General features: G+C 38.2%; 1 protein-coding gene across 1 annotated transcript in view; it reads right to left on the reverse strand.

Moving 5' to 3' along the window:
* TTN (titin) overlaps window positions 1-12,234 on the reverse strand; it is a 246,515-nt gene that overhangs the window by 119,008 nt on the left and 115,273 nt on the right. The window contains 20 exon segments of the mRNA XM_064515504.1: window positions 66-212; window positions 566-760; window positions 910-993; window positions 2,028-2,111; window positions 3,912-3,995; window positions 4,101-5,102; window positions 5,823-5,972; window positions 6,301-6,384; window positions 6,741-6,821; window positions 7,068-7,148; window positions 7,462-7,545; window positions 8,352-8,432; window positions 8,703-8,766; window positions 8,769-8,818; window positions 9,413-9,493; window positions 9,717-9,827; window positions 10,035-10,115; window positions 10,870-10,950; window positions 11,153-11,236; window positions 11,884-11,997. Coding sequence (XP_064371574.1) covers window positions 66-212; window positions 566-760; window positions 910-993; window positions 2,028-2,111; window positions 3,912-3,995; window positions 4,101-5,102; window positions 5,823-5,972; window positions 6,301-6,384; window positions 6,741-6,821; window positions 7,068-7,148; window positions 7,462-7,545; window positions 8,352-8,432; window positions 8,703-8,766; window positions 8,769-8,818; window positions 9,413-9,493; window positions 9,717-9,827; window positions 10,035-10,115; window positions 10,870-10,950; window positions 11,153-11,236; window positions 11,884-11,997 — 2,823 coding nt within the window.

The raw sequence follows: 12,234 nt of genomic DNA on the forward strand, positions 1-12,234 counted from the left end.
AAGAAGAGATAAAAAAAAAGTATTAAGACACGAAACAGAAAAGCAGCTTCCCCCACAGGTTATACCTTTAGCTTGTGGAGCTTCTGGTTTTTTGGGCACAGCCACGGGCTTCTTGGGCACAGCCACGGGCTTCTTGGGCACAGCCACGGGCTTTTGGGGAACAACCACCGGCACCTCCTCTTCTGGCTCTTCTTGCTCAATCACCTCAGGCGCTTTAAAGATATTAGTTCCTTGTACATGACAGGGCTAAAGATACGCGTACAGCATAATGGTGAGCAGCAAACCATAAAAGTAAGCCCTTGAAAGACTACCAGCGAGTCCTCTTCAAACAGCAACTCTTCCCTCATGTGGGCTGTTTCCAGCAAAGAACCAAAGTGTGGGCTTACAAGAAAGCATTTGCTGACTAGCCCCACTCTCTCCCCCATGCACGTACAGGCACGTATAGACAGAACAGGACCAAACACTGCTCACACACCTCCCACCTGAACGCGGACAGGGCAAAGAGCATTCAACAGAGCAATAAGCCAGTGGGCAAGGCAGGCGCTTTCAGGACACCCCTGTTTACCTGCAGCTGGCGGAGCTTCTGGCTCTCTAGGCACGGGAACCGGCACCTCCTCTTCTGGGGCCTCCTCCTCAGGCATCTCAGGCACTTCAAAGATATTGGTGTGTTTCATTTTACTTTGATGAAAACACGTGCCAATCATAACAAAAAACAGTGCAACCACACAGACGTTGTACATCACAGAGGCCCGTTCAATACCTCACGCACATGTGCGGCACGATTTACCCAGTATGCACAACCTTGCACGTCTCAAACTCAGAACAGACACAAGCCAAGTGAGGGCAAGACAATGCTTAAGAGAAGAACATTAAGTGTCTCCTTTGTTAAGATATGCATGGAGAAGGTACCTCTGGGTGCTGGAGGCTCTGGTACTTTGGGAATGGCCACAGGCTTTTTTTCTTCAGGAGCAGCCTTCCTGGGCACCTCAGGCACTTTGAAGATATTAGTAATAGTCAGGTTTATATATTAAACAGGAAGACGAACAACAAAACATGAAACAAGGATGCACTCCAGAACGTAACTGAACTGGACCCACAGCATCGCCCAGTGTCTCCACTCATGCACACACACATACATGCATAGAGGGTGATGATGCCCAATACATCCTGGGAGAAAACTGATGGCTGTGTTTAAATAGGACTCCCAGGTGAGGGTGTGAGTTGAGACACCCCCGCTCCCTACATAGCAGGCTTCCCTCCTTGTGAGGGGGCACCATCGTCCTCAGCCCTGCTGGAAGCTGGTGGCTCCCTGGGAGGGACCTAAGCCCGCGTCTTATCTATCACCGATCACAAACACAGCCCTAGGCAGTCATGGAGTGAGGAATAAGAATCCCATCAGCATCATTGCTCTTCCTTTCCTTTTCCATTCCTACTCTTTGTTTAGGCTGTTCTCTTTACTGGCTTCTTTTCTTGTCCTCAGAAGCTCCCTTCTTCCCTCGACTTTCCCTTCCTTGTGTCAACTTCCACAGCCCATATGATTCACTGGATTTAATATCCATTCCTCGCTCTTTATGGCCTCTGAAACGATCAGCGTTTACTTTAAATACTCCGTATGCCATCACTTTCTTTCACTCCTCTCATATGCGCATGCCTGAGTAAAAGAAAGGCTTTCGGTGTTGGAAGGTTCATGCCTATTATGTACACTCACTGAGGCTGTCTACAGAATCGTGTGGACTTCACTGCATCAGTGTGACATTACAACTTTGGACACTACCCTGGAGAACAGGCAATCAAGTTTTAAAATTTAAAATGCTAGTATCTGATGATTCAGAAGACGAAAACTAAGTAGTAAAGTCAAAGTATCTTTTGTGTTCTTTAAAACGTGCTAGATAATTGAATACCCAATTCATACACAGCACAAAAACGTTTCAGGTAATCACAAATGGACAGGATAACAGACACCAAACATGAGATTCAAGACAGTAAGAAACAGTCATCTTCAGGCTGAGGCTCGTGCCAACAAGTACCTCGAACTGGGGCAGGCTCTGGTTTTTCTGGCACAGCTACAGGTATGCGCTCTTCCAGAACAGCTTTCTTGGGCACCTCAGGCACTTCAAAGATATTAGTATATTTTAGTTTTGTGGGGACAACAGGCACACAGGAAACTGCAAGACAAACAGTAACACACAAACACAGCCTTATCTGAGACAGTGCTGGGGTTACATTCAGTCGTCATTTATACTTTACTTCAAACATGTGCAATGACCCAGGTGTCAAACATGGTCATGCAGGAGATGGGAACTCTGTTTTCAGTTGCAATTTTTGAGTCAAGGTGGGAATGTAAAAAGGTGTGCCCTCTTTATAAAACAATTGAGCAAAGAGCTGCTTATGGAATCCAAATGTATATGAAAATCATCTGTCACGTGTCATTCATGACTCTCTGTTCTGTGCTGGTTTTTGGCAGTCAACATTATCTTTTTAGTTATTTGGGCATTATCACTATTTTTGTGCTACAATTTTACTCCTTCCTCTTTCTTCTTCTATCTTTGTATGCTTGTTCACTTTTTTGCTTAGCAGTCTCTTTCCTAGAAGAACTCTGGGTTTCACTCTAATCACTATACGCTGCTTTCAGCTGTTTCCTATCACATTTATTTATATGGCTTAAATACTTAAAATATCATCACTGTGAGCTGGTTCCTCACTTTATTGAATCTCATTGTCTTTCAGATGGAGGGAGTCTGGTGTTGATGGAATGTATACTTCTCTGTCCAGTGCCTCGGACTTTCTAAAAGAAATGATGCAACACTCCATCATTTTAGGCTGCATACAGGTTTACAGTATCCTTAAATATTTAGTTAATATTTTAATTATAAAGTCTTTCATCCTCCTTATTCTCAATATGTTAAAAAGATTGTGAAAATATATGCCTCTTATAAGGCTCAATGAATTAAGTGTCCACATGTGCCTTACAACTCACTAGTGCTGTTCGTATAGTGCAACAACTTTACAAATTGTAGATAGTGGAGAATGTTGACTCATGACAAAATACAGTGAAAATAATAATTAATGGCTTAAGAAGATGATTCTGCTCCATGCTGCTACCGATGTCAACACAGATACCTGGAGGTATTTGCAGTTATTTTGCTCTGTGTACAGAGACAGATACTCTCTGCAGAAACCTTCAGTTTCTGCTTGTTCTTTCTCTCTGCCCCTGCTCATCGCTCATTCTCATATTAGTATGCACAGAATTCTGGCATTTTCTGATAGACTGGATTTCATCATACCTGCTTGATTGATTGCTATAGCCTAAAAAATCAAATATAACCTCTCAAACTTTTTCAGTATGCCAAAAAACAGTGCAACAAAGGTTTGGATGAGTTTAGTAGGGCAAACATTTGACACTCCTGCATTCAGTTACTATTTGGTACATCTTTCCCACATTTTAGATATCAGAGTGTGACAGGAAAAGATTAACTTAAAATGAGACTCAAAAAGAAATCTTCCCTATGATGATGTTGATGATGGAATGTACCTTTAGCAAGCAGAACTCCTGTTTTGTTTGTTTGTTTGTTTGTTTGTTTGTTTTAAGTACAGCAATGAGTACTCTCTCCTTTGGGAAAGCCCTCTCAGGCATCTCAGGCACTTCAACGTTCTTAGTGCATTTCATTTTACAGTTATAATACATCTAAACATCAGTGGACAGACTGAAACATAGAGTACAGTAGAAATGTTTAGAAGTAACAATCTGCCACTAATCAGTCAATCAGCCACACACTCATGCTCAGTGAGAATTGTTCAGCAATCACCATTTAAAATCTCAGATTGGACGTGACAGACAGAACAAAAGAGGTTAAGACAGTGCTTAAGAGAAGATTTGGTGTGTTTATCATGATACCCATGATAATATGTACCTCTGGCTGATGGAGGTTCTGCTTTCCTGGGAACAGCTACAGGAATTTTCTCTTCTGGGACAGCCTTCTTGGGCATTACAGGCTCTTTAAAGATATTAGTATCTTTTAATTATGTGTATTAAGGTTTAAAATGAGGGTGAAACATATTATTTAAGAAGAAGGAAAAGAGATCCTGTTCGTAAGATGTACCTTTAGCTCGTAGAGCTGCTCGTTTTTTAGGTACAGCAACAGGCTCTGGCTTTTGAGGCACCTTAGCTGGCACTGGTTCCTCAGGTGCCACAACAGGCTCTGGTTCCTCGAGTGCCACAACAGGCTCTGGTTCTTCAGGTGCCACAACAGGTTCGGGCTCCTCAGGTCCCACAACAGGCTCTGGTTCTTCAGGTGCCACAACAGGCTCTGGTTTTTGGAGTGCTGCAGAAGGCTGTGGTTTTTGGGGTACCAAAACAGGTTCTAGTTCCTCAAGTACCACAACAGATTCTGGCCTTTGAGGTGCCACAACAGGCTTTGTTTTTGGGGACACCGCAAAAGGCTCTGTTTTTTGGGAATCTGCAACAAACTCTGTTTCTTCAGGTGCCACAAAACGCTCTGATTTTTGGGGTGCCACAAAAGGCTTTGTTTTTGGGGACACCACAACACGCTCTGATTTATGGCGTATCACAATTGTCTTTGACTCCTCAAATGCCACAGTGAGCTCTGGTTCCTCAGATGCCACAGGAGGCTCTGGTTTTTTGGGTGCCACAAGGGGCCTTGGTTTGGGGGGCAAGACATGCTTTAGTTTTTGGGATGCCACAACAGACTTGGGCTCCTCAGGTGCCACAATCAGCTCTGGTTTCTCAGATACCACAACAGACTCTGGTTTTTGGAGTGCCATAACATGTTCTTTCTCCTCTGGTGCCACAACAGGTTCTGGTTTTCGGGGAGCCAAAGCAGGCTTAGGCTCCTCAGATGCCACAAAATGCTGTGTTTTTGGGGGTGCTACAACAGGTTCTGGAACCTCAGGCACCACAAAAGGCTCTGTTTTGGGGGGCATTGCAGCAGGTTCTTGTTTTCGAGGTGCCACAGAGGGCTTTGGTTTTTGGGGTGCCGCACTCAGCTTTGGTTTTCGGAAAACTGCAACAGGTCCTTTCTCTGCTGGGAGAGATGTCTCAGCCACTTCATGTACATAAAAGATATTAGTTCTCAGGTTAACAACTGCTCAGACATACATATCAACTTTAAGTGAATCATAAACCATAAAAACACAATTGTAATGGAAACATTAAAAACATAGCAAGCATCCCTCATTTATGTTGGCCTTTTTCAGGATGGGTAGACATGTTTTGGCTTTTCTCCCTTCACATGCACACACGCACCTCACACCCCCACTCAAAAGAGTATGCATGCACTCACAGTATAACTTAAGCTGTAAGTAAAATTCATGATAATTATGAACAAAATTGACAAGACAAAAGATATTAATAACTCTGCAAGTAATAAGCTGAAGACTCTTTTAAGAATTATCAGTGATGGCATCTAATTTTTCCTGGTAGAGCTTCTGGTATTTTAAGTACATTGACACTTTCTGCTCTTTGCTACTCTAATGGGTACTTCCCCTTCTTCAACCATTATCAGTTTAAAGATGTTAGTTGCATTTGTTTTCATGAAGCCAGACATGTGCTAGGAAGAACAGCAAGTATAACCCAAAATAGTATGAAGAATTGAAGCATAAAATAGAGGTAATTCAGACATCCCAGATTTGTCACTATTCGTCAAAAAGACCCACATATGTCTGTCTCACAGACGTACACACGTGCAGGACTCATAGAACAAGAACCGTTTAGAATCTCAGAAAATAGAAGGCCTTGAAAATAATAGTGGTAAAGATAAGAAGAAAAATATTGTTATTATTATTTCATTACTGTTGAGATTTACCTTCTTCAGGTAGAAGTTCTGGTTCTTCAGGTACAGCCTCAGGTTCTGGGAAAACTTCAGGTTCTGGTTCTTTAGGCACAACCTCAGGTTCTGGTATTTTAGGCACAGGTACTTTCTTTTCTGTAACAACTTTCTTCGGCATTTCAGGTTCTTTAAAGATATTTATTTGATTTACTGTTAGGAATTTGAAGACTAGGAATTAAAAAGGAGACAATAGCTCCAAGGTGAAAATTATCAAACAATGTCAGAAAAAAGAAGAGAGGCTCAAATAAACCCCTTTTGTATTTTTCATATTGCTTGATGTGCACCAGTAATAACTATTGTTGCTTACTTGGAGCTATTCACAAGGGAAGATAACAACAAAATCTGTAACATTTATAAATATCAGAATATAAAAAAGAGGATGATATAGATTTTAAAAGATAATATTCAGAGAAACAGATGAAAATTTCTGTATGACTTTCTGTATGACATGTACCTTTAGGTGGTGGAGGTTCTGGTTTTTTAGGAACTTCAACGTATACTTTTTCTTCTGGAACCACTTTCTTGGGCACCTCAGGCACTAGAAAGAAAGTAATTTATTTTATTTGTATGAAACTCATACCTGTGTCTGCAGTTTTAAAGACACTAAGAAAAAGCAGAACTCAGGGACATCAAAGACATCACTGGTTTTGGCTGTGAATATTAACTTTTTTCCTTGTCTACAGAAAATTCTCTCTGCTGTCTCTCTGAGGTAGTAGTCTCTTGCTGGCTACAAAAAGGCCAGCTTCCCTCTCTCATTATCTCTCTCACATACATGCAAACACTACAATTTACACAACAAAAATAACTTATAGATCTTTTATAGCAAAAAAAACCCCAGTATGTTAAAATAGAAAACAAATGACTATTCTTTTATTCATCATTTACCGCTGTTACCTTTAGCTGGTGGAGGTTCTGGTTTCTTTGGTACTTTGACTGAAATCTCTTCTGGGACCACTTTCCTTGGTACCTCAGGCACTTGAAAAATATTAATAACTTTTATTGTAAGAATTTCATGAGCAGCATTAAAGAATAACAGCAGAACTGTATTAGTGAGGACACCAGTTTCCCAGATCTATTTTTTTTTCCACATTAACAGACCTGAAAAAACTTATACAACAGAAGAAAATTCCAACAGAGGTCTTTTGTATTGTTTTCTATAGTGTTAAAATAATAACAGACTAATGTTTTCCCTTCTGTTAATTGTTTCATAATGAGAAATACCTTTAGCTGGTGGAACTTCTGGTTTTTTAGGCTCAGCAACAGGTACTTTCTCGTCTGGGATTTTCTTGGGCACTTCTGGCACTTAAAAATTAATACTTATATTAATGCTAAGAATTTAAATTATTTGTAAATAACAGTAAAGTGGGAAAAAAAACAAGCAAAAAAGGACACTAGAGAGCATCAATTAGACATACTACCCTTTCCCAAACAGGCTTTTTGCTCTCAGTCTTGATGAGAGTCATTTGAGAGTATCAAGGGGAAAAGAGGCTGCTTCCCAAAATGAAATACATAAGTCACAGTTTATAAGGTAGAAATTATGGAAAAATAGTATCAAAAAGGTTTTATCAGTGAAAGGAAGGCAAATTATTGCCAGGGTTTTATTAATGACAAGTACCTTTAGCTGGTGGAACTTCTGGCTTTTTAGGCACAGCAACTTTAATTTTCTCTTCAAGAACTACTTCCTTGGGCCCTTCAGGCACTTTAAAGAAAGAGATTGTTTTCTGTTATTATATGGAATTTTACAGCTAAGTTCAAAATTTTGGAGTAGAAATTGCAAATTCTGAATGTCCTTAATGGAACCATTGTTTTGACGTGTTTATTGACTTAAGTTTCCTTTATGGCCCTGTAGAATCTGAGGGAACACCTCAGAGATTTCTGCAGTTTTTTCTCCTCTTAATTTAGATTATTCTTCAATTTTAGTCAACTACCTCTCTGATTGCAAGTTGACTAAGGTTGACATTGTTCTTTCTCCATTCCTGGTTACATGCTTCTGCGTATGATGACTTCTTCTCTGCATCTATTTTTCATCTATAAATGGAGAGTTTTCTTCTGTGTTAGACCTGTGTCACTTATTCTGTAATTTGAAATTCCTAAGCTCTCTTTTGGAGCTAACTCTTCATTGTCAGCCCAAAATATTTCAGATCACAGAAGCCCTGTTTTCTCTTTAATATTTCTGTTACAGTCTTCAAGGATCAGTCTCTTCTCTGTCCAATTTTATCAGTATTTCTGATTCACAGGTACACTAATTATGGTTATCATTCCATAATATCATTATCATTATATTCCATAATCACATCATTATTGCTATCATTTTTCAAAAAAGAGGATTTAGAGTTTTCAAAACACTGGAATACGTAGAACTCTGGCCACAGAAAAGAAAGGTAATAGAACAAGAGGTTTTAAAAACACTAACAACAAAAAACAAACAAAAAACTAACATTCACAGAAACAAGGCAGAGATTGTTTTCTCTTCCAAAAAATATTTTTATCTCTAGTGAAACATACCTTTGGCTGGTGGTGGTTCTGGTTTTTTAGGCACAGCAACAGGTACTTTTTCTTCTGGGATTTTCTTGGACACCTCTGGTACTTTAAAGAAAACAGCATTTATTTTCATTATATTTAAGACATTTAAGGATGTGTAAATTACTAAGAAGAAAGACTCTCATAAGAAGCATATTAGAAAGATTCCTTAGGCCAGATACGAAAAGAGATGTGTTATGCAAAAAATGTTGTATACTGCTATATACTACTAAGAATTTTTGGAAATGAGAAGTAAAGTTTCATTTATTTTTTAATATAAACCCTAATGTCCAAGAGAAAGAGAAATCTTCTCTTCAGAGTGTCACCATTGTTGACTTAGATCTCTAGGTGGGGGTCGTGCTATTGGCTTTTTAGGCACAGAAGCAGGTATTTCTCTTCTAAGACAGATTTCTTAGGTACCTCAGGCACTTTAAAGATATCAGTGTACTTTACTTTTAAGAATTAGAAAAACGAAACCTTAAGAGCAGAAAAGTAAGACAAAACAAGTAGACATGAGCAGACACTGCCAAGAATTATATGTTCAGAAATGTCTTATTGATTGGATTCCTCTAGCAAAGAACAGTTTAACACGACACTGCCATGTGTCCTTTGTCATCTAGCGGTAACATGCCACACAAGCTGATAGTTCCAACAGGCTCCTAAAGAATCTGAATGAATTACAACAACTGGTTTCTGAGCCTAATGCTATCTCCATTCAAAATTCAATCAACTGACTACTAAGTTTAATGAGTACTGTGAAAGAGGAAGTGTATGTACTTCTTGCTTGCATATTGATGGAATTTTGCAGGCTATTCACAGGACCTATGAAATACCCATGAAGTGAAAACATTTGTTTCATTAATCTCACTGCCTATTGACTCAACTACAGTTTTCCTTATTATTTTCAGTCCTTTTGGCTGGCTTCTGACATAATTTCTGTGCCATAGAAGGAACAGCTAACCTCAACTAAGCATTTGACAACAATGGAAAAACAAGAGACAGAAGAAACTTGAAAAAGGAGAAGGAAGAGGTATGCTGGCCTATACCTGTGGGTGGTGGGGCTTCTGGCTTCTTAGACACAGGCACAGGTTTCTTTTCAGGGATTGCTTTCTTGGGCACTTCAGGTTCTTAAAAGATATATAAGAGATTTTAATGAATTTCAAGTACACACGCAAATAAATAAGACTAGTAAAGAAATATGAAAAGGGATGCATACAACATAGATGTCATAAATCTGACATGTGAACTACAAATGCATTAAATTATTACAATTCAGACATAGTTTAAGAGACAACAGATTTGATCAGCAAAAGAAGACAAGACCTCAATTTTATGAGTTTATCGAACTACCTTTAGGTAGTGGAGGTTTTGGTCCTTTAGGCACAGGAGTAGGTTCTGGTTTTTTAGGCACAGCAGTAGGCACTTTTTCTTCTGGAACAGCTTTCTTAACTACTGCAGGCACTTTAAAGATATTAGTTCATTTTAAGAATTTATAAAGAACAGAAAGATAGGTCATACAGAAAAACAAGTTGGTAATATAAGTAAGGAACAAAAAGAACGAACAGAACAATTAATTACATTGAACAAGAACTATACCATGAACATGAATAATTTAATTTTCCTGGAGTTCATTGCTTTGCAAAGGAAGAGATGAAGAAGATCATATACCTCTAGGTGGTGGAGTCTCCTCTTTTCTGTGAACAGTAGAAACTTCTTCTTCTATGTAAATTTCCTCATAAACTTCGTGCACTTGAAAGATATTAGTTTAGATAATTTAAATTAACTCTAGATTAGTATCTTCATACAACAAGATGATGTGAAAGACAAACAACAAATAAAATCAAATATTCAGGCTTATTTAAAGACACACAAGTCTACTCCACATCTACCCTCAAAGTTAGGCTCATTTCAATTGAGGGAAGAAAAAAAATTCTATTCTACCATGGCCTGACCTCTGCAGGTTGTCAGAAGAAAGATCTGTGATATGTCCTAAGCTGACCCACTTCCTCGGATGTAGAGAAATGTAGAGAAACTTTTGCAAAATGACTATAAGTCTTTAATCTCTGATCTCCCAGCATACATACTCTCTTTCTTAGTTTAAAACAAAATACTAGATCTAGTCTTACAACAATGGATCAAATGTATATACAGTGTATATATAGCACCCGGTCATGTTCTTCAGGAAAGTGCAGGAAGTGCACTTCAACAGTGATTTTAATTTTCACAGAAATGTAAGATAACTAGTTTTACTTCCCATATACTTACTCCTGCTACAGTCTCTACTCAAGTGCCTAGACTTATTGATGTTAGTAAATGATTCTAAAGTTTAGAAATCTATAAATATCTATAGCTATCTCTATCTATTTATTAATGATTACAGCATCAGAATAGCAAAGTACTGGCACAGGGTCTTCTCTAGTTCAGTATATGAGCATGCTAGATTTCTTACTTAGTATGTCAAATTTGAAAGAGACAAGAGCAAATTCATTTGGACATTATATACCTCTTGCTGGAGGAGCTTCTTCTTTAGGGACGGGAGCAGGTATTTTCTTAAGTGGGACAGCTTTCTTTGTCACGGCAGGTACTTCAAAGATATTAGATTATTTAAGATACTATCATATACAAAGTGTAAGTAACAAAGAAGCAATGACAGACACATGGTATTTAAGGGAACATTAGAATGAACACATTAATTAATTGATTGGAACAGAAATGGAATGATAAAGATGAATAACTGACTTATAGGGCATCTGGTACTTTATATATTGCTTGAATAGTTGGTTTACCTTTAGCTGCTGGAGCTTCCAGTTCACTAGGAATAATAACAGGGACTTTTGCTTCCATTGGAACTTCCTCATAAACTTCAGGCTCTTTAAAGATATTAGTTTATTTTACAAATTTCAATGGTATTTACAAGCTAAGATTAGAAAGACAACTTATAATGCAAACACATGGATGCATACACGAACAATGAGTTGTTTGAACATAAATTATTTAAATATCCTAAATTATTTAAATAGCCTGATCATTTAGCTGCTATTGCTGCAAGTCATTATTCCTTATTAGTAAAATACAATTTTACAAAAATATTTGTTTTCTAGTTACTTTGTTCTGTATATTAGGTAGAACATGCAACTGAATTTCACATTTCCTCATCCGGAGTTAGCTATCTATATACCCCAGCTCAACAATGAATTAAGTGTCAGTCAGGACGGCACTTGGGCAGTATCTACTTAAGTTAATTCATTTGGTTCAATGCTGCTAAAGTTCTTTCCATGATCTGTTGTTTATGGATCTTTCTCCCAGCAAAGAAGGAGAAAAGAACATTTTAAATATGCTAAACTATGACTTTATTTCTGAGAAGAGAGGGTCTCAAAGATCTGGATGGAAATTATTTTTAAGTAATTAAAACAAAAATGTAAATTGATAAAATATTTTTTGTTTTACAAAACACCCTAGAACATTAATGGATTCATTCTCTGCAGTTTACTGCTTGGTAATTGGTTCACTGATGTACCTTCATATGAAAGAGGTTCCTCTTCTTTAGGAATTATGGTAGGTACTTTCTCTTCATGGGCAGCCCTCTTATGAGCTTCGGGCACTTTAAAGATATTAGCTTTCTTTAAGTAACCTCAAAATCATTTGCAATTTTAAAAATCAAAATCATAAACAAAACCAGAAAACAAAACATCCTAATAAGAAAGTTCACTTGAGGTCTCCAATGCTGTGCATTTCTGTGGGAGAAATATTATGAAGTTCTAAAACTAGCTTGCTGGAGCAATTGATTATGTGAAGAAATGTATAGGTTCTACTCTCAAAGAGTAAAAGTCGTTTGCTATTTTCACTGTCTTCATGCTTTCCCTCTGAT

The sequence above is a fragment of the Dromaius novaehollandiae genome, chromosome 7 (assembly GCF_036370855.1).
Source record: "Dromaius novaehollandiae isolate bDroNov1 chromosome 7, bDroNov1.hap1, whole genome shotgun sequence".
In the NCBI taxonomy this organism is placed as follows: domain Eukaryota; kingdom Metazoa; phylum Chordata; class Aves; order Casuariiformes; family Dromaiidae; genus Dromaius; species Dromaius novaehollandiae.